The sequence below is a fragment of the Vicugna pacos genome, chromosome 2, assembly GCF_048564905.1.
Source record: "Vicugna pacos chromosome 2, VicPac4, whole genome shotgun sequence".
Classification (NCBI taxonomy): domain Eukaryota; kingdom Metazoa; phylum Chordata; class Mammalia; order Artiodactyla; family Camelidae; genus Vicugna; species Vicugna pacos.
Window position 1 is genome coordinate 86327095 of NC_132988.1, and position 26301 is coordinate 86353395.

Here is a 26301-nt window from a genome sequence, read left to right on the forward strand (position 1 = left end):
AGACGTATGGGACAGTCTGCTGGATGAGTGAATGCTTATGGGCTATTCAGCATGTCTTGCACTAAGTACAACGCTAGCAACTGTGTTTAATAAGCGCTATGGAAACATGAAAGGGGCAGAATTAGTGATACCCAAGCTCCACTTTACTTGCATTGTTACTCTGGCAACATATCTGCATAAACAATTCTAATATTAATCAATGCATTTGGGGATGTACAATCTTGCCAGCCAGGACACAAAGTAACAACTGACAAAATTATAAATTACAAATGGTCCAATAAAGATAAGAAATATGTCCCTCCCCCGCAAGTCAAAGAACTACATTTGGAAAGGATGATCAGAGCGCAGACCTCAGCAGGCTTCTCCCTGGCTGCATGAACCATCTCTCTGACCCCATCATGAACTTCCTCCAACAGAACCAGCTCTGTGGTGAGGATCCCTGAATGCACACGTCCAGCTTGTGCTGTCACACTCAGCCCTCCAGGATGCACACAACTGCCTCCTGGATATCACTTGACCGTCCAGGCACACCTCAAACTTAGCACAATCCTGCTGCTCACCTGGTCATTCCTGTCCCATTGGATGGCATCATCTCGTATCAGATACCCAGGTAAAAAACCTAGGTGTTGCCCTTGTCACTGCCCAGCCCCCATCACCTAAACCATCAGGAAGTCCTGTCGGCTCTGTTCCAAAATACTTCCTGAATCTGCCCCCTTCTCTCCATCTCCATGGCTCCCACTGCCAGTTCTCACCTGTGCTAGTGTCTCTAGCTCATCACCTGTCTCCCTGTCCCACTCTTGCCTCCCACCCCCTGACACCTGTCCTTCCAGGAGCAATAGCTAGAATGATCTTTTAAAAATGTGAATCAGATCGGATTGTTCCTGTGTTTAAAATTCTCCAACCGGTTCCCATCAAAACAGAATTAAATCAATTCTAAGCGTGGATTATGGGGTCCCCTAAGATCAGGTGCTCACGTTTGACCTCATTTCTTACTAGTTCCTCCTCCATCCCTGCACTCAGGCACACCAAGCTTGATCCTGCCTCAAGTCTTTACACTGGTTCTTCCCACATCTGGGCCCTGGGTCCTTCTCATCATGGGGCCCGCAGAGACACCTTCCTGACCACACTACCTCAGTATCCCCATTGCCCCGATCACCCAGACACTCTTCTTTTCTATGCGGCATTTACTGCTATTTCAAATTATCTGATATCTGATTTCTTTATCTTGTCTCTTCACAGCAGCATGTAAGCTCCATGGGCAGCATCCAAGTCAGATACGTCTAATGCTGTAACCTCAGTTCCTACACTGAATGGTTTATAACAGTGAAGAACTGAATATATTCAGCAACAGGGAAACCATTAAAACGATGATGGAACACGCATGTCTCTCCATCCCCCAAGAAGCATCACTGGGACACCAAGCCTCCGCTGCCTGGTCTTTCAGGAATATGTTCAAGATTAGTTCCCCAGGTACACTCACCCCCAAGTGTGATCCCTTGTGCTTGGACCAAAGTCGGTATAGAAACCCAACTTCTCCCCTAACCACATGGTTAAGTCATTGTTTCCAATGTAGGGCTTAGAAGCATCACTCTCCAAAATTGTTATGAAATCTGCACCTGTTCAGGAAAAAAAAAAAAACGCACATGGTGATTACCCACAGCAATACAAAGACCGTTAGTAAAACTTGATTCTTTGCCTTTACTCATGAATCAAAAAACAAAGTAATTCCTAATGAGCTACTAAAGTGAACTGGTTCAAGTCTGAGCTATAGAGGAATTTTACCATATTTAGAATGTAATTAAAACATGGGTTACCTTGAGGAAATGCGGGACAGGATAAAAGCATAATTTTCCTAATTTTTCAAATATTCTTAATATCATTCCCAAAATTTCAAGTAAGCTTAAGGCCTTTCTCAAATGCCTAATTTATGTTCAAAAACAACAGGGTAGTATATAATAGCCTTATTCCTGGGCAAACACCTCCATGGTACTGGCACAGAAGTAAGTGTATTCAGATACCCTGGTCAGATGTGTCCCAGAGGCTTGTAATCAGGGCTAAAGGACTAAGGACCAAAGAAATTTCTTAATGGCGTTAGAATCATCTGGACTGCAGTTTCTCAGGAGACACGCTTATCGTTAGGAATAACCAGAAAAGTTCATCCCTTTATGTATCTTGCTCCACGTAGTTGATCTAAGAAGCAAACGCACACATATTTTAAAGGATGCTTCACACCAAGACGCACACCCCAGGGCCTGGAAACAAACAAAATTGGCTCTCAGGGTCTTGCAAGCGATTTGCTTTGCAAAGGAATATCGCTCCAACCCAATCTGCCTGTTAATCTGACAGTTTCTGGTCCCCAACAGAGGGTTCCCAAGCGACAGGAGCCACCAGCAGGGGCATCTCTAAGAGCAAAGGCATGACAAAAACCTCCTGCAGATACGCAGTGTGAGACTTTGTTCAGAATCAGCTGAATGAATGGCTCTCCAGCAAACACAGATGTGGGTACAGCGGCTTAATTCTCCTGCAGCTGCCCACCCAAGTGAAGCCTTCTTAAGAGATTAGTTTATGACCCAGCAAACCCTTCTCCCACCACGTACGACCTTGCTCAAAATAAAAGTAACAATAGTAGTTTCTTAAAACCTGGAACGAATTCCAGTAAGACTTACCTGTCTCATTGAGCAGTTGAGCTGCTCTTTCTAGGCTAGACCATCCTTCATTGTCGAAGCCAAACCTGAAGGGCCAGATGGCGGCAGAGACCTCTGTGGCTGGTGCCTGAGGAATTGTTTTAAGGATAATTCGGGATGACTGAACAACGGCAGTTTCAGCGACCCACTTTACTCCATCTCTCTCTACCAAAATTCATATTTCAGCAAAGGAACGGTTTTAGGCATTTGTCCACATTTAACTCATAATAACAAGGAGATATTTGTTAGTTGGTATTATCCTAATGAATCCGAATCTAATTTCTAGCTTAGGCTTGGAAGTTAGGAGGAATGTTTGGAAAGTGAATGTTTATAATAAGCATTGCTTATAATAGAAAAAAATTAGAAACAACCTGGCTGTTGCTTCAGTGGGGAAAGTGGGAAAGCTAATAAAAAATGATAATATATATACCTGAGTACTACACAGCCCTAATAAATGAGTTAAGGCTACATATTTCCATATGGATGAATCTCACCATGATGATTTTAAGTAAAAAATTAAGCTGTAAAATATATATGTCAGATATCATTTAGATAAAGTTAAAAATGTATTAAAAAAAAAACCCAACAATATTGTCTAGGGATATGGCATGTGTAGTAACAATATAAAGAAATGCATGAAGATGATAAACAGCATATTCCGGGCAGAGGTCACCCTTGCATCAGAGAAGGATGAGACCACAGAGGGATACACAGAGTCCTTTAACATATTTGGAGAGTGGTCTGCCAGTTCTGACTTATACATGCTGTTACTCTCCACTGGCCTGGCAAGGCAGAGGTTCAGGAGCACAGCACACTCTGAAAGTTCCTCTTTAGGGTCCATGGGCCCAGAGGATGCACTGCCTGACCCTAACCATCCATTTCAAACTAATACAAACTGATCAGCAACAAGGATCCCGTGAAAGAGTACAGCTGGATTAGAGCAACCGAAAAAACACAGGCCAAAGTGGGCTGCAGAAGTTCAGGTAAGCACCACCTCTCTGCATAGGAGGGCCACCACTTAACCTACACAACTCAGTGTGCTACAGCAGTGAGCTGGGCATCTCATCTCTATACAAGAAACATTACTCAGTTTAGTGACTATAAAGAGAATGGAACCACCCACAGAAATTTCAGAAAATAACTCCACTATGTTGTCAGCCTATGACCTAAAGTTAAAGAGGTGAGATCCAGGGCCCTGAAGTCCTTAGACCCAGGTCTAGGGTTCAGTCACATTGGTGAAGTGTACAAATGTATGCATATATATATGGTGTATAAAAGTTTATATCAAAACTTTTAATTACTCACCCCTTTGCCCAATTTCTTTTCATAGGCTTTATGCCGTAGTCCTAATCCCAACAACCCCACACCAACAAGCAGCCACAAAACTAAACAGAAAAAAGAAATAATTGTTTAGAAGAAACTAAGTTTGTTTTTTTAAAAAATTTATGAAATTACTGAATTTATTAACCAAGGATTTTGTGCAAAGGAGAAATGTCTAGTTCCTGGGTTACTTTTCATGTGTGGCATGCATATATAATCCATACTTTAAACTCAGTTCAAAGACTCTTCCCTAAAAATGTTCCAAGAGCCACAAACTAAAATAAAAATAAACCATATAGATAAGAAGTAGTGTACAAGAAAACAAGTCTTCATGAGGAGGAACCATAGTGAAAACACCCTGCAGAATCAAGCCCAAAATACTTCCAAAAATATTTACATTTTTAGAATCAGAATATAAAATAAGCATGCTTAACATTTTTAGAAAAATAAAAGAGGGTCTTCAATAGGATGACTAAGGAATATGAGGTTAAATTAATCATCAGGAATATCTGTAAAGAAATTAAATAGACTTCTAGAAATAAAATGACATAATAATTGAAATTAGAAACTCAATGGACAAGATAAATAGCAGATCAGACAAAACCAAATACAGAATTAGTGCCAGGGACAGCTTAAGAACAAAGGTAGAGAATATGAAAGAGGTTAAGGGACATGAAGAAGGGATAAGAAGAGTCAACACACATCTAATTGGAGTCAAAAAGCAGAGGAGAGAATAGATGGGAAAAAGGAAGTATTTGCAGAAATTATGCTGAGAATTTTCCAGAATTGATTTTAAAAAAAGCATGACTCTTCAGATTCATAAAGCCTAAACACTCACACTGGATCCACAACCAGATATATTGCAGTGAGACTCCAGAATATCAAAACAGAGAGAACACCTAAGAGCTGCCAGAGAGAAAAGACAGAGCATCTTCAAAAGAGCAAAGATTACACTGACGGCTGACATCTCAAAAGCAAAAATGGAAGTCAGATGACAGGGGAATAACATCTTTCATGTACTGAGAAAAAAATAACCAACAACTAAAAAAATGGAAGTTGAAGGTATAATTTCCAAACTAGAAAGAGGAGTGAGGAAGAGAAGAATAAGAAAAAAAGAAAGAGAAAAAGAAAAGAAAAGGAAAATTTTTTTCAATGCAAAAGTAAGAAGTAAAAATGGAATATACACCTGTAGAAAGTAGAAAAAGCCAAAGCAAAGTAAACTGATAATCATAGCAGATGAGAAATCACAGCAAAAATAGATTATATTTTCGAGTTAAAAGGCAAAGACTGACATTCTGGAAAAGGCAAAACAATGGAGATAGTAAAAGGATCAGCAGTTGTCAGGGGTTGGAGGAAAGAGGGAAGGATGAACCGGACCAGCATGTGGGATGTTTGGCAGTGAAACTATTCTGCATGACACCGTAATGGTAGATCAATGTCATTATAATTTGTTCAGACTCACAGAATGTATAACAAAAAAGTGAACTCTAACATAAACTATGGATGTTGGTTAGTAATAACATATCATTATTGGCTCATCAGTTGTAACAAATGTACTGCAAAAATGCAAGAGGTTAACAATGGTGAGAACTGAGGAGGTGGGAGTGTGAGGAGGAATAAGGGAACTCTATACTTTCTGTTCAGTTTTTCTATAAACCTAAAACTGCTCTAAAAACTAAAATCTATTAATTTTTTTTAAAAAGACAAAGACAGTGGTTGGCATTGGTAGGGAGGGGGAAGGATGAACAGGCAGAGCACAGAGGATTTTTAGGAGCAGGGTAACTACTCTGTGTGATACTATAATGGTGAATACGTGTCATTATACATTTGTCATAAACCACAGAACGCACAACACCAAGAATGAGCCCTAAAGCAAACTAAGGGCTTTGGGTGATAGTGTCACGTCACTGTAGGTTCATCAGTTGTCATAAATGTGGCCCTCTAGTGGGGCACGCTGACAGTAGGGGAGGCTGTGTATAAGTGGGGTCAGAGGGGACCAGAAGAAATCTCTGTACCTTCCGCTCAATTTTGCTGTGAACCTAAAGTGGCTCTAAAAAAATAAAGTCTGTTTTTAAAAATCACACAAAGCAGCCTCAACAACTTTGAAAATAAACTGTTTCAAATGCCTCAATTTGAAGAATGAATAAAGAATTTAATAATAATAACAAAGATTTTTAAGAATAAAAACAAACGAAACTTCCAGATCCTGGTTTTAAGAGACATGCCTAAAACAAAAGAACACACAAAAAAAACCCTAAATTTAAAAAATTTCCCCTAAATATTAATATAATCTTTTCAAATTATGATGGAACATGTATGAAAGTGTTTATATAATGATCTTACTGCTTTATGACATTTAGAAATATATTGAAATTTTTTTTAGCTTCTTAATTGTTTTTTAGCTTTTTATACCATAATATTCTGTCTTCTCTATTAAAACAGTAAGTTTTTGAGGGTGGAGACAAGTTTTTTACATGTCTTTATATTCTACATAATATTACATAGTTAAGCAGTACATTGTAGTCTAACACGCTATCTGCAAATGTTACACAGTCAATAAACATTTTTATTTAATCTAGTATGTTTTGAGATGAGTCAGACTGAATAGTAAACTAGTTTCATACGTGAATTTCTAGTTCACCAATATTCCAAATATTAACATACTTAATCTCCCCAAAAAGGAGAACAAAAAATGAATTAGTTTCAACTATTAGAACAAAGTATTTTGGAAATTCTTCTGTTAAATCTATGTTAGAAGTGAAACAAAATTAATATAGAGTATTTATTGTTGAAATGACATGATATTAAAGATTTGCTTTAAAGTTTTATTTTAAAAAAAAGCAAGGAAGATGAGTATTAACAACACTGGCAAAATGTTAATAATTGTTGGAACTGGGTTGAAGGGTACATGAGGGTTCCTTATACTCTTTAATTTCATATGTTTGAAAATTTTGATTTATAATAAAATGCTTTTAAAAATAAAGCAAAACTATACTCACAAAGTTTCACGTATTTTTCACTCTTTCTGAAAAGCACTTTAGGGCTATCTTTTGTTTGAAGAAGAAAGTCAAGGCTTTTCTTTGGACCAAATAGCATATTCAGCCCAATAATTAGCATTATTATCCCTGTTAAAAAAAAAAGAAAGACAAATATATTACATTTCAATCCAAAAATCCTTCTAGTGGTAAATTCCAGGAGCCTAGATTTCATTTAAATGGACACAGCCTGAAAATGCCCTTATTATCTCAGTACCTAAGCAATTACTCCCAATATTACTTTTGATCACTGGGATGATCACAAGAAATCAGCCAGAGTTCTAGAAATTATGCTTTAGAAGACCAAAACTAGCCTTTTGTTGATGAGGGGTTTCCTTATATTTCCTGAGTGTTTCCTAGTTGTTAAGTTGGTATTGGTATCTGCCACTGACTGCTGATGGTGCCGGGAAGGATGGAGACAGGAGAAAGCAGCCTTCTGGACTGCCTCAGGGACTCAGTCCTGAGTGAAGGGACCACATTCACTGAGTCGAGGAGCACACAAGGACGATACGGAGGTTCTTAATGTAGCAGCGTTTGTGGCAACAACTCTGGCCTGGATTGTGGGTCTGCCCAGAGGACACACGCTGCAGCTCACACCTTGTCAAGTGGGGTGTGTCACAACACCGCTTACAGGTGAATTGTACGTACTTCTAATGTCATATATAATAAGAATGGAAACAAAGGTGTGATTGAACAGTACATAAATTAGGGAATGTCCAGTAAAAGTTATGTTTAGGTGGAAGGCTAGCAAAAAAAAAAGTTATGTGCAATTTCCAGGAGATAGGAGAAAACTAGACAACAGACTTATAACTAGTTTCTCATGTAATACAGATTCTTTTCAATGGTTATTCAAAGCTACTCTGAACATGACCAATGTTCCTTAGTTTTTGTGGCCTTATCAATATAATGTCACTCTTACTAAAAAGAATTTAGTTGTTTGAAGCTAGAATAAAGCATTGTTTCTGCAGTCCCATAAGAAGTAAGAAGAAACTCAAACGGCCCATCATTCATAATATTCTAAAGAAAGAAACGCATGCTTAGAACGGCTCTTACTTTCAGTCGTTAGCTCCACGTGGCAGACCTCTAAGCAAGCTGGAGTAAGAAAGAAGCAGGGCATTGGACAGGGAGACAGAGCAGGACAGAGTACACACACCTGAAAGAAATCAGAAGAAATACCAAGTTCGCAGAGCCAAGAGTATCGCAGAGGAGATACAGCAATGTCTGTCTCTGATCAGACGACAGCCTGGGTGTCAAGCCAGAAATATCCAATTCTCAAAAGTTGTTTTAAAACATTCCATGTAATTTAAAAATCTCTCTTCCAAATCAGCCTGTCCTGACAGATGTCTGGCTCATGGAGCAGCAAAGTTTACATGAAAATGTAGAGAGTGGCTGGATGTGCACCAAGGGCACAAGGAGGAGACTGCAGACGAGCACAAGCAGAAGCCCAGACTTGTGAGCAGCACCCACCCCAGCGGTGACCCCCTAATACTTGTCCAGTCTGATGTGTAGTGATGCCCCCACTACCCTGATGCTCCAGGTGGGCAGGACTCTGTCTCCTAAATCCCCAGCACCCGGCACTGTGCCTGGACCCCACTAGGCGCACGATGATGTTTTAATGAATAAATGAGCAAATGGAAAAATGCTTGAACAAACAAGAACTGAATCCCCTATTAACATGTTCTGTCTCTTCAGCTTGCAAAGATTTTAGCCTGAAGGCATCTGACATGTTTTACTTAAACGAAAATGACAGGCGACATTTGATCTGGGTATGCCTGGTAGACCTCAGTAATTTCATTATTTCCAGAAGACAATTTCTGAAATACTGAACTAAGTTCATGAAATTTTAATCTGGGTACATAAGTTCAGAACCACTGAAATGGGAGATATGCAGTCTATGACTTGAGAATTTATCATTTACACTAAGATTCATGTATGCAAAATATATTTTAGTAAACAGGGCAAATAAAAACCATACATAACATTCAGGGCAGCAAAAAAGAATCACACTTCCTATATATATTTATGAGCCTACCACTGAAATAGCAATGTGAGCACCATGTTCATATCTTTTCCTATAATCATATAATACATATCATTATCATATAAGCATTATAGAGTACCTCTTCTATATATTGTCATAGATTAAATGGTTTTTTTAACTGCTATTCACTGCAAAGGCCTTTGCAGTAAGAAACATTACTGAAACTCAATGAATTAAGAAATTTGTTTTTAAATAGTAATTTAGACATTCCTCCAGAGTGTATTTTAATCAGAAAGGCGAGATCATCCTATTTATTTCCTCCAGTTGTGTGAAGTGCTAAATCCTGGTCAGTCCTGAAGAGTATTTTTGAGTACTTCCTTCAATCCAGACCTTTCAAATGTACTTACCCAGAAGCACATCAGATCTTTCTCTAGCATACACACCTCCTGGGACAAATTTAAAAGCCGTGCACCATGCACAGAAAAATATTTCTAGAAGATAAAATATCACGGCAGTGGTCATGGGTTTCCCAGGGCTTGACTCTGAGCTCATAAGGTGTCCGAGCACGTGAGGCCACATGGACGCCGTGAAGAGGGCCAGCACCCAGCCCGAGACAGCGGCTGCCCACGTGGACAGGTACAGGAGGCCCGCAGCTGAGGCCGCTCCTGTTTGAGAGACAGAAAGGAAAAGCATCAGACAGGAAAGCAGTAATAGGCTCTTCCATGTTCTTAAAAAAGAGAGAGAGAGAGAGGAATAATAAACTTATAGCTATTTAGAGCCAAAAGGGACCTCAGGGGCATACTGGTCCAATTTTCAGACTGATAAGAAACTAAGGTCTTAGCAAGGTTAACACGCTTTGCTCAAGGTCACGCAGCTAGTTACTTGCACAGCTGGAGGTGGAATGTGAGTCCAGTGAGTCTCAGTCCAGGGCTGCTTCTTCAGGAAGAGCAGGGGGAGAGGAGAAGGCATTTAGCTTAGGAGAAGGTTATTTGTGTTAAGACCCTTATAGCAAAAACTGCAATTATCTGTAATACCAAAATTATATTAATTTTACCAGCCGGATCTAGGACATTAGAAAACATGTAGAGTCAGTGTGGCTTCTAGAACATTTTTGTTAAGAAACTTTCTAAAGGAGTTTCCATCCATTTAAATGCTGCCCATCATCCATGATACATAAACTGCCTTTCCCAGTCACACAGCCCCCCAGGAAGCTGTGACTGAGGCAGCATGGTAGACACACTGCTTTCCTGTTCTTTCTGCAGGCAGTTCACCCGTCACACACCGCCGGAGAGGTGCTGGGGGATGCGCAATCCGCCTGGTCTGCAGCAGACACTTAGTACATGTTTGCTAATGTGTTGAGCCAAATCTGAGGGAATAGACATTTCTCCATATTCCTAAGAAATTCACTTGAAGACAGCAGCACAGCAGGGTCTTACAGGACCCCATTTGGGAGCCATCAATATAACACCTTTCCATAGAACAGGACATTTTCTAGACATTAGAAATTTCAATCAATGTTATATAATTGCGACCCACGCTGCAGGGATGTCCACAGCAGACTCCTCCCTGCTTGGGGCAAGAGCTCCAGGAAGTGAATCCAGCTGGCTTCTGAGTATCTCACAGCTCTCACCTGTCAACTTGTTCCATCCCAGGACAACGCCATGTGATTGTCTATTCCTCCCCACTTCAAAAAGAGCATCACTCAGATGAACACGAGAACCAGATCGCAGGGCCCACTACAACCCACAGATTTTAACTCCATAGTTAGACCTTCAAATTCTTAGACCTGACAATGGTTATTTTCATTGCCAAAATTTTTTTCATTTTGCAGTAAACAAATGTAATGCTTATTCACTGTAGAAACTTTAAGACCACTGAATTATAAAGAAGCAATTAGGGATGGCCTAAGCCTGAGATGAGATGATCACAGCTAATATTCCTACGTATTTATTTCCCCATGTCTTTTTCCGTGTACATACAGAAGTATTTCTACATAAATGGAATCACATCACGTATTGAGGACTATATTCTGCTCTTTATGGGTCATCATATCAAGAACATTTTTTCATGTTATTAATATTTTTCTTCTAAAACATGTTATGTACATATACTATTCCACTGGATAAATACAATACAATATAAGCAACCATTTTCCTATTGTTGGCCATTTAGGAAGCTTCCAACACTATGAGGAACATCTTTCTTTGTCAGTAAATCTCTTACTACAACTCTGATTATTTCCTGAAAATAATTCTTAAAAAGATTCTTAGAAGTATAAACTACTGGGGGAGGGGATAGCTCAGTGGTAGAGTGCCTGCCTAGCACGCACAAGGTCCTGGGTTCATTCCCCAGTACCTCCACTTAAAAAATAAGTAAATAAATAAACCTAATTGCCTCCTCCCCTAAAAGAAGAAAACGAAGTACAAACTACTGCATCAAGAGGCAAGCATTCTGAAGAGTCATTTCTTGTGGTTACCTGCCCTCCTGAGAGGCTACCCCAGTTTCCAGTTTCTCCAGAACCCCTGCCAAGTCTCACCTTTTGAACCCCGCCAAAAGTATGTCTTTCTAAAAATCCTTAACAAATTAATGATGAATGTCATACCATACTTTGATTTTCATTTATTTGATTATTAGTGACAGTGAATTGTTCCTGTTTACCAGCTCACAATGACTATTTTTCAAAAGAATGAGTCCTAATTTGATATTCTAATCTAAAGACAGCAAAATAGCTTTGTTGCTTCTCTTACAACAAAGAATTATCTGAAGGGAAAGAAAGCATCGCTTCAAATTTCCTTTGACTGTTTTCACTTGCATTTTTAATTTAGTTTCTATTTTTAAATGGGCTACATATTTTTAAATCCACTAAAACTGTATTTTGAAATAGGTTATACACTCAAAATCTAAAGTAAAACGGAGTCCCTCTGAACCCTGGAGGTTCATCTATTCCTTCCCCTTAGTGAAGGCAACCAATGTTAGCATTTCCCTCTGCATCCTTCTGGAGACAATCTGCACATAGAAAGAAATGTGCACGAATGTGCATTTCCCTCCCTTTCTGCACACCAGTGGTAGCATATGATACACTGTGAGTCACTCTGCCTTTTTCTCTCAACTGTACAGCTTAACTACTTTTCATTTGAGGCTGAGTCCTTCCAAATAATCTCCCCCAGATCTTTACAACATGTAAGACACTGAGCAGAATGCATGGTAATTAAACTTTCCAGTAATATTTACCATAACTAACATGTTTATTTTCAATGGGCCAAATTTCTCATACAGTAAAATTGTAAGCACACGGCATAGATCCTATCAATGCATTTAGTACATTTATGTCTTTTTTAATAGAGCTTTGTAGGGGGAGGGTATAGCTCAGTGGTTAGAGAACATGTTTAACATGTAGGAGGTCCTGGGTTCAATCTCCAGTACTTCCATTAAAGTAACTAAATAAATAAATAAACCTAATTACCACCCCCAACAACAACAACAAAAAGAACTTAGATTTTACTAATTTAATTGCCATCAAGATCTAAAGGTCCTTTATCTTTGCATTTCGGATGTGCTACTGGTCACTGACATAATTAATTTCATGCTAAGACCCAACTGGGATTGCAAACTTCAATGGTACAATGAAAAAATAATTTTATTTTTCTATATTCTGCTTTATGGGTGTTTTCCAGAGATGAATCACAGTGGAAAGTGGGCACCATCTCTAGGTAATTAAATGTGAGCTCCGACTTAATTCAGGTGAGCAGGCATCAGAGAGGGAGCTGAAGCTTGCGAGTTATGGTCCTGCTTTCCTCTCTGCTGCAAACAGCCCACCAGAAGCCTTAAATCTGCTGCCCCTAAGGCCTTCTATATAATAGCTCAGAGAGACAGCCAGACTAGATTAGGTTTGACTCTCAAGGCTGTGCTTACTTATCTGGGGAAATAAGGATAAGCATAAAACTCTAAGTTCACAGCTTTTCTGTTCTTTAAGTTTATGTTTCTGTGATCCTCAGTTTTCCCATGTTTAACATGAAGCTGCTAATTCCCTGCCCAGTAGGTATTTTGCTTCTATTCCATGAGAAAAGGCATAATATAAATGCTGAACAGACTTTCAGTGTATTCCATGTTCCTTAGACAAATTGCAGGCAGATTAAGAAGCTCTCCATGCTCATTGCAAACTCAGCAGTTACAATGTTATCTGCCTCTTTTCCTGTGGAATCTCAGGAGGTATCTCTCTGATGAGAAGGAAGGTTACTCCCATATTATATTCACACAAACTTCCACAGACCCCATACAGAATGCTGACCCGAAATTACATAAGCAAGTAAAAGTCAACGTGACTGCAGCTGTTTGCTCACACAGCTCCAGGAGGATGAGGGCCTGGTTAACCTCATTAACTGCGCAGCCTATTTGGATGACACACACGTCTCCATGCGAGGGTGGTGGCGCTTACGGTGTAGGAGAATGTACCTATTGTGTTATTCAACCCATCTCGTCTATTACCACTACCTGTAGCTTCACAAAGCCGCACCCAGCATTTAGCACAACCCTCTGAATCGCCTGCTTAATTAAAATATATAAGGACATCTCTCCTCATAGAAACCAAACACCGTGTTTGCCCTGGCACAGAGTGGGGATTTTTTATTTAACACTAACACTGACTCTACCCACTTCTGCCTTTTGAGGGGAAGGGAGGAGGGTGGTGTAATTCAGTCCCAGTGATAAAATAGTCATAAGCATAAAAATAAGGAGAGTGCTCCTCAAACATGACAGTCTTCATCAATATTCTGTAGTCCTAAAGGGAGTGACTGAGGAGAGAGGGTTCAAGCCTTTGAATAAGTAAACGTGGACCCCAAGGCTGGGGAGAGGCGTGAGGATGAAACTGTAATATACGAAAGAGAAAGGGAAATTGAGCTTCACTGTGGAGTCCCAAAGGAGGGGCACTCCTGAGAACCGGAGAAGCGAGGGATCTTGGAGAGGGGAAGGTCGGCTACGTGGCAATATCTAACCCTCCAGCAACTCAGACCATCAGGAAAACAGTTATGACCTCTGGGCCTGGATAAGTCATTTAGGAGACAGGCAAGATTATGTCAGTATAGTCCGGGGGAGTAAGACAGCTGCAGGAGGAGCGGGGGAAACGGAGCAGAAGGAAGCAGGAACGTGGAGCCCGAAGCCACTGGGAACCAGGGGAACGTCTGGGTTCCAGCGGCTGCAGCTGATTCGAGCAGCCCACCTGGCAGCTGCATGTGTTTGTACAGTCATCTACTTCCACTCTAGGTGCGCATGCTTGCAAGTAAATTGGGCAACCAAGCATTTCTGCAGAGCAACTCCACGTACCTGTAACCCACCAGATGAAACTGCAACCAGAAAACCATGAACAAGGCGAAATCATCAATCCACCCGCCAAGCCCAGCAGAACTGCACCCCTGTTAAAAAAAAAATGACATGTTATAAGACACCTGACATTGCTAATATTCCACCATCCCAAATACAAAACAGAAACGTATCTCCTACCTTGAGGCGCATCTAAGAGATGCTATGAGTGTGCAACAACCAACAAGATAACGAAAGTCCAGTAGGACCCATACAACGTACATTCAGAACACTGACATAAAAGCAACTCTGACTTGACATGAATGAAAACAAAATTATGGTTACCAAAGGGGAAAGAGGTTGGGGAAGGATAAAATAAGAGTTTGGGATTAGCAGATACTAACTACTACATATAAAATAGATAAACAACAAGGTCCTACTGTATAGCACAGGGAACTATATTAAATAGCTTGTAATAACCTATGATGAAAAAGAATAAGAAAAAGAATATATATGCATAACTGAATCACTATGCTGTACACCAGAAACTAACACAACACTGTTAATCAACTATATTTCAATTTTTTAAAAAAGGCCATGGAGGACATTGTTGACTGTTGCCTATCCCTAATTCAACAACAAATGTTTATGAAGACCTACTATGTGCCAGGCTCTGTTCTAGGTGCTTGGGATACATCAGTGTACAAAGATCCCTTTCCTCCATGTGCTCACGTTCCAGTGGGGGAGGGGGACAGACAGTGAACACAACTGGCAGAGAATGCAGGATGTCAGGAGAGCAAGAGCAATGGGGTGGGGAGACAGGAAACTGGAGCATGAACTAACAGCACGGTGTGTGCCGCCCCTCACCCTCCCAGGGTCTGTGGTCTGCGCTGATCCTCGGTTTCCCCAAATCCCCTCAGCACCATTTGTGCCTCTCTCGCCTTCCTCCCATCTCCCACATCTTCATCCCTTCAAAACCTGCTTATGACCCATTCCCTTAAGTAGAACCCAGAGAATTTTAGAAAGCAGTTCCTACCACGATGGTCACAGGGGATGATGGTCTAGCGTGGCGTTTCATGAGATGTGAATAGGTGTTCTAAAAAAGGAACTCCAGGCTCACGTATGTTTGAGAACTGCTCTCTCCCCTAGAATCTCTGTGATGTTCATGTGCCTTGTGAATCACAAAGAAGGAAGGAGAAGGGCAGCGTTTCCAAATCCTACAGATCTGAAAGAGGTTTGGTTTTGTTTGTCTTTTCTCTCGGGGTACCCATTAACATCTTGAGAAGCCACTGTTCCGCACCAGTTTGGGAAACGCTCGTCTCCTGAGTTGCATCTCCATCTTTAATGTCTTGCTCCAGCACACAGAAAATCATAAAATGTCTGAAAAGAAAACCCTCATTTTACAGGTAAGGAAAACAGGACCAGGGATGTCAGGTCCAAAGGTGAATAATGAGTTGCTATTGGCCAAGCCGGCCCTCAGCCCTTGGGCTCTTGGCCCAGCTCTCCTGTGGCTCTTCCACATGACCTATGCTTGTTTTCATGGGAGCTTTGGAAACAAAGCTTTAACCCATGAGAATAAACTCCTTCCTTCCCCCCTCCTCCTTTGTGCCTTTCTTCCTTCTCTCCCTTCCTCCTAAATATGCTAGAGCACCCAGGATCAAAAAGATATAGACCCTGGATGAGATAACATATGTAAACTTCCTAGCTCAGGGCCCAACACAGAGTAAGTCATCAGTTATTAGTTCTTTTTCCCATTCCCTGCCCTCAAGGCGCTTAGTGTCTAGAAAGGATGAAGGACATAAAATAACGTCATATAAACAGTCTGTAATACAGAATAATTATCAGAGATATAAGAAGTAGGGTAGAGGATGGGGTGGGCATTCAAAATAGTCTGGCATAAAGGAAGCCTTGGGGTAATCAGGGAAGACTTCATGGAGGAGATGTTTGAACTAGGTTTTGAAGGGTGAGTAAGAGCTTGCCAGGACATCAAGGCAGAGAAGGCAGCCCAGACAGAGAGAAGAGCACATGCACATGGATGGAGGACTGGAATAGTCGGGCACAGCTGGGGAACTGAAAGTGATTTCAGCCCAGGTGAAGCACGCGGGTAAGTCAGGAAGCATCTGTAAAAGTAAGTGAGGGTGGGGTGCACGTCCTGCCTTGTATGACCTGGTTTGGGGGCGGAATGCTGAAAGGTTTCAAGTAAGGGTGATGGAGTCACATCTGCACTTTGGAGAGCTCACTCTGGAGCAGTGCAGAGAAGGCCAGGCTGAAGAAAGACGGTTTGAAGACAACAGCAATAGCCTGATGAAATGAGATATGGCTGGGGACAGGGAGGAAGGGGCAGATACTTTCAGAGAAGCAGTACAATTGATTGGACTTAATACCAAATTAGAGGCAGAAAATGAGGAAGACACAGGATTCTGAGGTGACTTCTGGGTTCCTGCTTGGATGGTGGAGTGGGAGACAGAGTGAACCAAGGCATGGAGGAGGAAGAACACGTCCAGGGAGTGAAAACTACGAAGCCCAGACTCAGACACACTGAGATTGAGACACCTGGGGGATGTGCCCAGATGTCGGCAGAGGAAGGAGCCAATGTGTCTGCAAATGTGGGGATTCCAGCATGTTAAGAGAGAACAGATGTTTTCAGTGTTCCTCTGATCTTTTTTACATGAAAGGCTGGACCTGGCCACGGGAGAAAAACGGTGTCAGGAAGAGCAGGGGGAGGGTCAGTGAGGACCCAGCACATACACCAACACTTAAGCTCACGACTGCTAACTCCTTGGGTGCCCCTGGTTAGAACGAGTCCCAGGGTACAGAGGAGGCAGAGATCTCCCTGGGCTTCCTCCTTTGCAGAGATGAGAGCTCTAGGCCCCACTGCCAACCTGGTCTCTCATCCGACCCCTGGTCTCGTCTTGCCAGATGCCTGTCACTGTAATGGGAGGATCTGGAGGAAACAGCCTGGGGATGCCACACCTCCCCTGCCACTGAGAAGGCTCTGTTCTGCGGGAATTCCTCAGAGGGCCCCGGGCAGGAGCTCCCAGGACCTCTTACGGAGCCGTGCACAATCCTCAGCCCTTCCTCATGTACCTCCCAGCAGTCCCTCGGCACTGGGGTAAATGCCCCCCCGGCTCCCTCATCTCCAGAGGACACAGTAATTTCATGCAATGTTTCCAGCGTCGAGGGCAAGTGGAATATGAAACATTTGGCTGCTCAAACAGAGGAGGAATTTCCTCAACTGCACTAGCCAATTTCTGGATTGTTTCCAAACCCCAACTCACCCGAACGGGTTAGGATCTGGCCCTGGATGGGGATGCCCGCTCACTGCCCATCTGGAAACAAGAGAGACCTCCCCGAAAATCCAGTGCGTGAGGAACATGAGACTGCCGAAGGCAGCCCCCGCCAACAACCAGTTAGGTCTGGCAGCCAACCCCTTGGCCGTCTCCCCAGGCTTCTTCCCCTCCGGCTTGCAGCCGTCATCATCTAGAATGAAACATGGGAAAGCATCAGTTACACGGCAATTTACCCTCCATATTTAACAGACTTTAAGCCAGTAAGAAACAGTAGCTGGCTTCAAGGAGCTTACTCTAGAAGGGGAGAGGAGACAGGCAACAGCACAAAGCAGAATGCGCTAGGAGAGGTGATGTCAGGCAGCCTAGATCAGGGACAGTTTAGGGAGAAGAAAGCATTTTGGAATCTGACAACTGAAAACACAGAAAGTTACTGACTTCACGTGAAGTCCATAGTAGGAGCTAAAATGCACATAGGAAAAGTGAAAAGTATGTTCTGGGAACAAATGCAGTCCACCTTGAGCAGAACGTTCCCGGTATACCAGGACGCTTCTGCCCAAGAGAACAGGCCTCTTGTCTAACCCTCTGCGTCCCAGGAGTGATAACAGTGCTGTGACTGAGCAGTTACTAGGTACCAGGCCCTGGCCCCAGCCCTTTATATGAACTCATTTCATCTTCACATCTTTATGAGGTAGGCTTGCTTACTAAACCCATTCTACAGATTAGAAAACTGAGGCCCACAAAAAAAAACAAGTAACTTGTCTGAGCTCACACAGCTGGGAAAGAGAGCTTAGGCAGCACCTGTACGCTTGTTGTATTAATGACTTCCCACACAACCATGTAACAACTGGAGAGAATGCTGGCAGGAGAACTCCTCTGTAGAAACAGAGGACCTGTGGGGCAGGTACTTTGTGACACCACGAAGCCCTTGCAGGGTAGGAGGCAGCCTCAGCGTCTGCCTGTGCAGCTGGCAGCCCAATTGCATGAGGAGGAAGAAAGCCATTCTGCCAATAAAGGAGTCAGAGAAAGGAGGAGCAGAGCTGAAAGCTACAGGGCTGTGGGAGAGGGTGGTGAAGACAGAGGAAGGCAGGGGCCTGGAGGCTAAGCAGTTTTCAGAGAAGAGAGACACCCAACCTGTACATGCTGAGTAACCCTGCTGCAGCCTGTGACGGGTGACCCATCCCCCAGACCCAGGCCATCTTCAGTAAAGCTACAGAAAACACCAATGATGATCAGATATCCTGGAAGAGCTGGTGAGGAGTCGAGTTTTGTAAATGGGGCACAGAGCAAACACAGGAAGCACCTGACAACTGGGTCACATACACTTAAAACAGAGGCGAGAAAGAAGAAAACTCAAGTCAGGAACTGTATGCGATCCCCTGAAGTCCTGATACTTATCAGGCTGCACCTGTGAAATTTGCTGCCTGAGTTTCCGCCTTTACGTGTTAGTTTCATAAAACATAGAACATGTTAGGGCACTAGACTGAGTTCTAGATGTCCTAACTAATACTAATGTCACTCGACCAATTTACATGCATCATGTTCCCCTGTTTCATGCCCAAATCGGGGCCAACTGGGAATTATACAAGCCCTTTGTTCAGGGTGAGCCAAACCCTCTAAAATTCCATTCATCTCTGAGATTTCTCCTTGTATTTGCCAAAGAACAGCAATCCACTGAGACAGACACAAAAAGCCAGGAGCAAGTTCAGAATCTAGGAACACTTTTCCTTTCTTCTCAGGAGAGGCTCACATCAGCATAGGAAGCAAATGTCCCAGGTAGGTATATGTGTGTCTCCAAGAAAGTTCGCTCCGGAGGGAGACGAGTGATTTCAAAGGTGGTGTGAATACATAGAATTTCCCTTCTTTTCAAGTTTCAGATTTGGAGCTTAAAGTATCTTCAGATGTCTAGGGGTGGGGAAAACAAGACCAAAAATCAACTAACAAAACCCATGTAGTAATCAGGGTCCTCACTCACAAATTATTTCCCAGAGTGTGTGAAAGGTCTGCTGGGGTCAGCACGGAGGATCCTGTCCTGGAGAGCCCTGTCCAGAGGGAAAAAGGAGGAAGACAGAGCTGAAAGCCAGCCGTGAGTGTGAGGCCTGCTCTGCCACTCCACGCTGAGACAAGCCAGAGACGGCTTGTCATTGTCACCCTCTGTGCAGGAGAGAAAAAGGTGCCTTCTGCTTAGATGACAGTCCATTGCCTGTGCCCATGACTCTCTTGGGGGAAAGAAAAACAAATGAAAATGGAGATAGAGTGCAGAAAGATTAGTTCCATTTTTTCAGGATGCGTTTCATTCAGATAAGAAAGGTGAACTATGCAAGAGAGAAAATCGCTAAATAAATTGGGCCTACACTTACCTGTGTAAATGCGATCGAGTGTAGCTATGGTACTTAATGTCAGCATCACTCTGTTGGACACCTGATAAGTCCAGATTGGGTTTAGTGAAGTGTACCAAATGCGGAGAACAACAAGAAGAATCTGTCCTAAAATGAATCCCCAGATTCTGAGGTACCTGGAAGTACAAAGATATCTTTAATGACTTTTCATGTGGTTTCAGTGTACACTGTCCATCATGAATTTCACAGTGTTATGGTAGTATATGAGTATATGAGATAGTCTTGTTGGTAATCTGCCATGATGCACATGCCTTAGCCATTATATAGCCCGTCACCTGGCCAACTTGTTATAATTCCTTACTTCTTACAGTATTGTGACTGATGGCAAATATTCACATCCTGGTTTGGTTAAAAGGAAAAAAATGAGACTTCTACAAGGCCTTATGCGAGGTAAATACTATATCTTGGAACTCCTGGTCCCAACTTTCCCTTTGGTAACTGATCACACTTGTGTGTCTATAGGCATAAGATATGAACCATACCTTTGCAAACCACTGCCTGTCCACCACGTCACAGCTTGCACTATCAGCGAGGAAGACAGACCAAGCGCAAGGACCACCAGCCGAAGTTCAGCATTTGGAGCCTGGAAGGAGGTAATGCTGCCTGCAAACAAATTAAGGAGAACTAAACATTTCTGGCCATCATGCATTGGTATTCAACAATATGCGTTTGATAACTGTTGTGTCTGATACCATGTTTACACTCAGGAAGATGAGTTACTATATAATTGTAATTGTGAGTGCTCATAAATCTTTTGAAAAATTATTATTGCGGTATCGTTCATACCACAGAATTCAGCATGTTGAAGTGCACAGTTCAATGTTTTTTAATATATTCACAGTTATGCCACTGCTGCCACTAACGCCACAAGATTTTCATCACCCCAAGAAGAAACCCATACCTGTTAGCAGTCACTCTCTTTTCCTCCTCTTCCCCTCAGCCCCATCCCCTAGCCCCTGGCAGTCACTAATTTACTTCCCATCTGTGTGGATTTTTCCTATTCTGGTCATTTCATATAAATGAATCATACAATATATAGCCTTCTGTGACTAGTTTTTCCACTTAGCATAAAGTTTTCAAAGTTCATCCATGTCGTAGCATGTCTAAGTGCTTCATTCCTTTTTATAGCTGAATAATATCCCATTGCATGGATTTACTGCAATTTATTTATCCATACATCAGTTGATGGGCATGTGGGTTTCTTTCCACTTTTGGGCTATTATGCATAATGCTGCTATGAACATTTGTGTACCAGGTCTTATGGGAACATATATTTCCATTTTTCTTGGGTCTACACCAAGGTGTGGAGTTGCTGGGTCATACGATGACTGTGTTTAACATTTTGAGAAACTGTCAAACTATTTTCCAAATAGGCTGCACCATCTTACATTCCCACCAGCAACGCATGAGGGTTTCAGTATCTTCATATCCTGGCTAACACTTATTACTGTCTATCTTTTTGATCATAGCCATGTTAGTGGGTCAAAATATTTAAGGTCAAAAATAATGTAAATCAATTGTTGTATGAACTATTTAAATAGTTGACTACATAGTAATTAACCTAGAATATCCTATGTGTCAGCAGTGGGATAGCATGTAACACTTCTTTGTAGTTATGTAAGAACACCTTAGGACTCTTTAAAAACAAAGTTGTTTCATTTCCTTAAGAAGCATCCGAAAAGGGAGTTTAAGGCTTACTGCATCTTCTGTTTAGCATCAGCGAAGCTCAGTGGTTACATGGAAGAGTATCTGGCAGAAACTGGCCTCCTCATCCTCAACTCTGAGTCACTTTCCTACCTGCTCCACTTTCTCGAATACAACTCTGCCTCTGCTCAGAGGAAGGAGATGAAAGGGGAACGACAGGAGGCATCCCAAACACCGCACCCCAAACTTATTTACTATTACATTATAGCCACCAGAAGTTACTGGGCCAGAACGGGACTCAAATATAAAGAACTGTCCCAGGAACTGCTCAGTGGGTGGTCTTGTAGGTAAAGCTGGCAGGGGCAGCACTGAGCAAAGGCAACGGAAAAGTGCCACTGACGAGATCCCTCCAGCCGAGGAGCGATGAGGCCGCGGTCACTCACAGGATGCTGTAAGCCAAGGGCAACTGAACTTAGTTACTATATATACTCAATTCAGGGTAGAAAGTTTCACCTCTATTATTTTTGGAGCTGAAAATTTCACAGTTATGTGATGTCTTTTCATTCCTGTGGACACCATCTTTTCAAAGGATGCATTTGCCTGTGGTCTTTACCACTGCTGTTTCTGAGCTCGAGACCTCTGTGGGCTGCCACAGATCTCACTGCACTCGCTACCCACGTTCTGCCTTCTTCAGGGACTGACACACAGAAAAGCAGGCCACTCCCTAGGGATTTCTGTCACTGTTTCTGAAAAAAAGTCAAATGACTGTTCCCAGATGGAAGAAATATACAGCATGGTTCATGAACAAATGCCACTTGGAAAACTCAGAGAAACCAAACATGTTAACAGAAGAAGGGCAAGATTTTTCAACTGCAGATTCAACCAGACTAGCGTCTGGTGTTTTGATCTTTTTAAACCTTTTCTCCACGACCTCGTCTTCTTACTTTTTTACTACTAGTCCCTTTCCAAGGTCTCTCAATATTTATTAATATTAATAATCTCAATTCTTTGTGATAGTAAATGTATGTGTCAAATCTTTTTAGTTGCTGGCTTCGGGCAATGTAACATATCGAAATTCAGAATTCAAAGGTATAAAAGGTATACAGTGCAAAGTTCCCATTTCATCCCTGTGTCTAGGTACCATATTTTTCACCCTAGAAGCAACTAAAATGGTATCAGTTGGGTATTTAAAAAATACTCTCAGAGCTATTTACTGCCTGTTCAATTAATTACTCAATGTATTTTCATCTAACCTAGTTTACACAAATATTAGTATTCTGCACATAATGTTTAGTGCTCCTTTTTCCCCCACTTAATAATGTATATTGAACAACATTCCATTTCCTTACAAAAATGTTCTCATTCTTTAATATAGCTGCATTTATATTCTATAGTATTCCAAGTTTCATAACCACAATTTATTTAACTAATCTATCCCACATAAATGACATTTAGCTTATTTCTAACGTCATTATTACAAATATTGTTGCAATGATTCAATAATTTTCTATTTTTATCATGTTACACATATGTGAGTATTATCTGTAGAACATATTCCCAAAAGTGGAGCTGCTGAATGTGTATGTATGTGTGTGTGTGTATATATATAGTAATTTAGATAAATACTGCTAAATTGTCCTTTGCAGAAGTTATGCTAATTTACATTCCCACCAGCAGTGCACCAGTGCCTGTTTCCCATGGTTACAAGACAGTGTTATCAGTTTGTTCTTTGCCGATCTGACATGTAAACCTATCTATAAACATGTGTGTATATATGTACTGTATTATATGTGTATTATATATGTATGTATTGTATTGTATACATTTTAGTATCTTTTTAAGAACGAATTCTATTTCCTTTCCAGTAAACTGATCATATTCTTTGCTTTCTTTTCCATTGAGTTGTGGTTCTTTTTTATTATTGATGTGTAAAAACTCCATATATTAGTAAAATTAGCTCTTTGAGTAGAAGAGGTGCAATACTTCTTCTAATTTGTTGTTTACCTTTGCTTTTTATGCTGTTCATCATGCATAATTTTCACATTTTTATCCAGTATCATTTAGGAATTTTTAATGGCTTCTGAGATTTGTGTCACAGAAAAAGAACACCATGTGTTCCAGACTTGACTTGTTCTGCAAGGTATCTTTTCCCTCTTCATTTCAGTGATCTTTAAGCTTTTCCAGTCTGACAGGAAAGTTAGAAATGTAAATATGCTGACTCTGGGTCTTAGTCTTCTAATTCTACTAAAACTCTTCAAGATAGTAGTAAGAGAAAGAGACATCTTTTATTTTTTATGTAATCAGTTTCCAAAAGAACGGTCTACATACTGTCACTTGATTTTTAATTAAAAATAAAAAACTTAAGGAATCACTGTCAAATCTTACCAACGGTGATTATCCGCAGCAGGGCGAGCACCCACTTCTTGTTAACCAGCTCCCAGAAAGAAGTAATCATGAGGAAGACTGGAGAAAGAAATGCTATGGCAAAAGCTTCCAGCCCAGTGAGTCCCAGTGTTTGCAGAGGAAAGTAATAGATCATTGGTCCCACGCCATGGCAGAGAGACCAAGAAACATATCCTTAAAAAAAAAAAAAAGTTTCTAAGAGACAAAGTTTACTTTTGTCATGATTTCAAACCATAGCCCTGCCATCCATTCCAACTGATCTGGCTGACCACTCTCCTTCAGGATTCTGGCCTTAACTGGGTTCCAGTAACAGAATTCCTCCCCTTCCCCTGTCAGGCCCAGGATGAGAACGGCTTCCTGCTTTTTTGAGTCCCTCAACATCCCTTGTTTGTCCCTTTAACCTCGTTCATACCCCTATCGGTATTATTAAAGACTCTCCATTTGGACCTTCTGGGTTGAATGTGATTTCCTGTCAGAACCCTGATTGATAAAATTTCCTAAGTCAACCCTTCTTCAATGATAATATCATGAAAATCAAAAAGAGCAACAAACAGCAAGACTCTTTCCTTCCACTTCAGCTAAAGGCAGGTTAGTCAGGCAATAATCATTATCTTGTGAGTGGACCATTTTAAACCTAGCCCTTCGGGTACAGTATCCAGCAGTGGAATACTCAGTCACTTTCTCCTCAGCTACTACAAACTGTGTCATCTTCTACAATGGTGATAATTAACTAGTGGGCATTTACCATGTGCTAGGCACTGTGCTAAGTATTTACAGCCATCTTCTCTCTTATTCCTCATACAACCCGTGCCCTATTAAGTTGACACTATTTCTACTCCCCTCTTACAAATGCAAACTCAGACCACCACCACCACCACCACCACCACCACCACAAAAAACCCCCAAGACTCAGAGAGTTAAGTAACTGCCTAAGGTCACAAAAGTAGCAAATGGCAGAGTGAACTTAAAACCGAGCAGTCCGGTTCCAATCCACTCTTAGTCAGCAAAACAGTACTTTTAACCACCTCACAGAGCCATTAAGACAAAATGAGATCAAGCACACAGAGCACCTAGCACCCTGGGTACTTACTGAATGTAATTCGCTTTACATCGCGGAGATACAGATTAAGCCAAAAAATGGGTCCCCTTGGGCACTTAAAACTCCCAGAAAATCAACTTCTTAGGAAAGTGCCCCTTTCGGGTCACTTGGAATGCTTGTTTCCCCATGAACAGGGAGATTCTAGAAATCTCCCAAAGGTCTGTCTGGGAATTCTGATTTTAATCCTACAAACCCGACAGAATGACACCAATAATTGTTCTTGGGACTTTTTGCAAAGCTGCTAAGTGAGCACACAGGACTCGAGTGCGACGCTTTCGGCCAAGTGCTCAAATGTGCAGCCACCACCCAAGGCCACTTGGGCTGAGCCAACCCGAGCGCCCTGGGTGCTCACCTACAGCCGCCGGGGGAAACAGGTGCCCCTTTCTTTATGTAAGGTCAAGTTCATGGGGTGATGGGTCTCGGGGTTGGTACCAGCCACGCGGTTCAAGGGCGAAACGTGAAGAAGCCGCGCCCCCGGGTGGCGCGGGAGCTCGGGAGGACTCGTCGGAGCTCTGAATCCTCGGCTCCGAACCTCAGTCTAAGGCTTTTTTCCTTTTTCTTTTTCTTTTACCCCTTCAGCAGCAAAAGTTCCCACGGGCGATAAGCATCTCTATTCCGGGCTCCGAGCGCGCTTTCCTCCCTCCCGGAGCTCTGCCAACCCGGCCGGGCACCGCGAACGCGCGGCGGGCGGCCTCGGCTTACCCAGGAGGCTCTCCAGGAGCACCTCTCTCCACGGCGAGGGCATGGCCGCGGCAGGAGCGGCGCTTCCGACGGGAGCCGCGCGGCCGCCCCGCCGTGCACACCCCGCGCCCCCGGCCGGCCGCCGCGTCCTCCCGGCCCGCGAAGAGTCTGCCTTCGCCCGCGCGGCGCGCGCGCTCCGCTGAGGCGAGGGTGGGGCCGCCCCGCCACACCCAGCTCTGCCCGCCCGGCTTCACGCCGCCCGTGCAGTGCACGCCCCGCGGTCTCGGACGCCCAGCAGCCCCGCGCCACCGCCACGGCCTCCGCCGGCGCCACCGCACAGTGCGCGGGACCCGGGGCCTGGGACCCGCCGCGGGGCAAAAAAATCAGATCCCCGGTCGGCCCCGGGGAGGGCACGCTCCGAGCGCCCCGGAGGAGGGGGCAGCGTTGCAATTTCAACCCGCGGTGCCCTTTAA

At 42.5% G+C, this 26301-nt stretch overlaps 1 protein-coding gene across 1 annotated transcript in view; it reads right to left on the bottom strand.

Moving 5' to 3' along the window:
* The window catches only part of CWH43 (cell wall biogenesis 43 C-terminal homolog), a 40410-nt gene extending 14346 nt beyond the window's left edge, over positions 1–26064 (bottom strand). The window contains exons 1-11 of the mRNA XM_072973622.1: positions 25850–26064; positions 24031–24222; positions 20484–20604; positions 19963–20117; positions 17594–17795; positions 14340–14428; positions 9428–9685; positions 7004–7129; positions 3990–4069; positions 2667–2772; positions 1481–1616 (exon numbers count right to left, since the gene is read on the bottom strand). Of these exons, the coding sequence (XP_072829723.1) occupies positions 1481–1616; positions 2667–2772; positions 3990–4069; positions 7004–7129; positions 9428–9685; positions 14340–14428; positions 17594–17795; positions 19963–20117; positions 20484–20604; positions 24031–24222; positions 25850–25892 (1508 nt within the window). The 5' untranslated portion in view covers positions 25893–26064. The remainder of the gene's footprint in view (positions 1–1480; positions 1617–2666; positions 2773–3989; positions 4070–7003; positions 7130–9427; positions 9686–14339; positions 14429–17593; positions 17796–19962; positions 20118–20483; positions 20605–24030; positions 24223–25849) is intronic.
* Between the last annotated feature and the right edge of the window lie 237 nt (positions 26065–26301).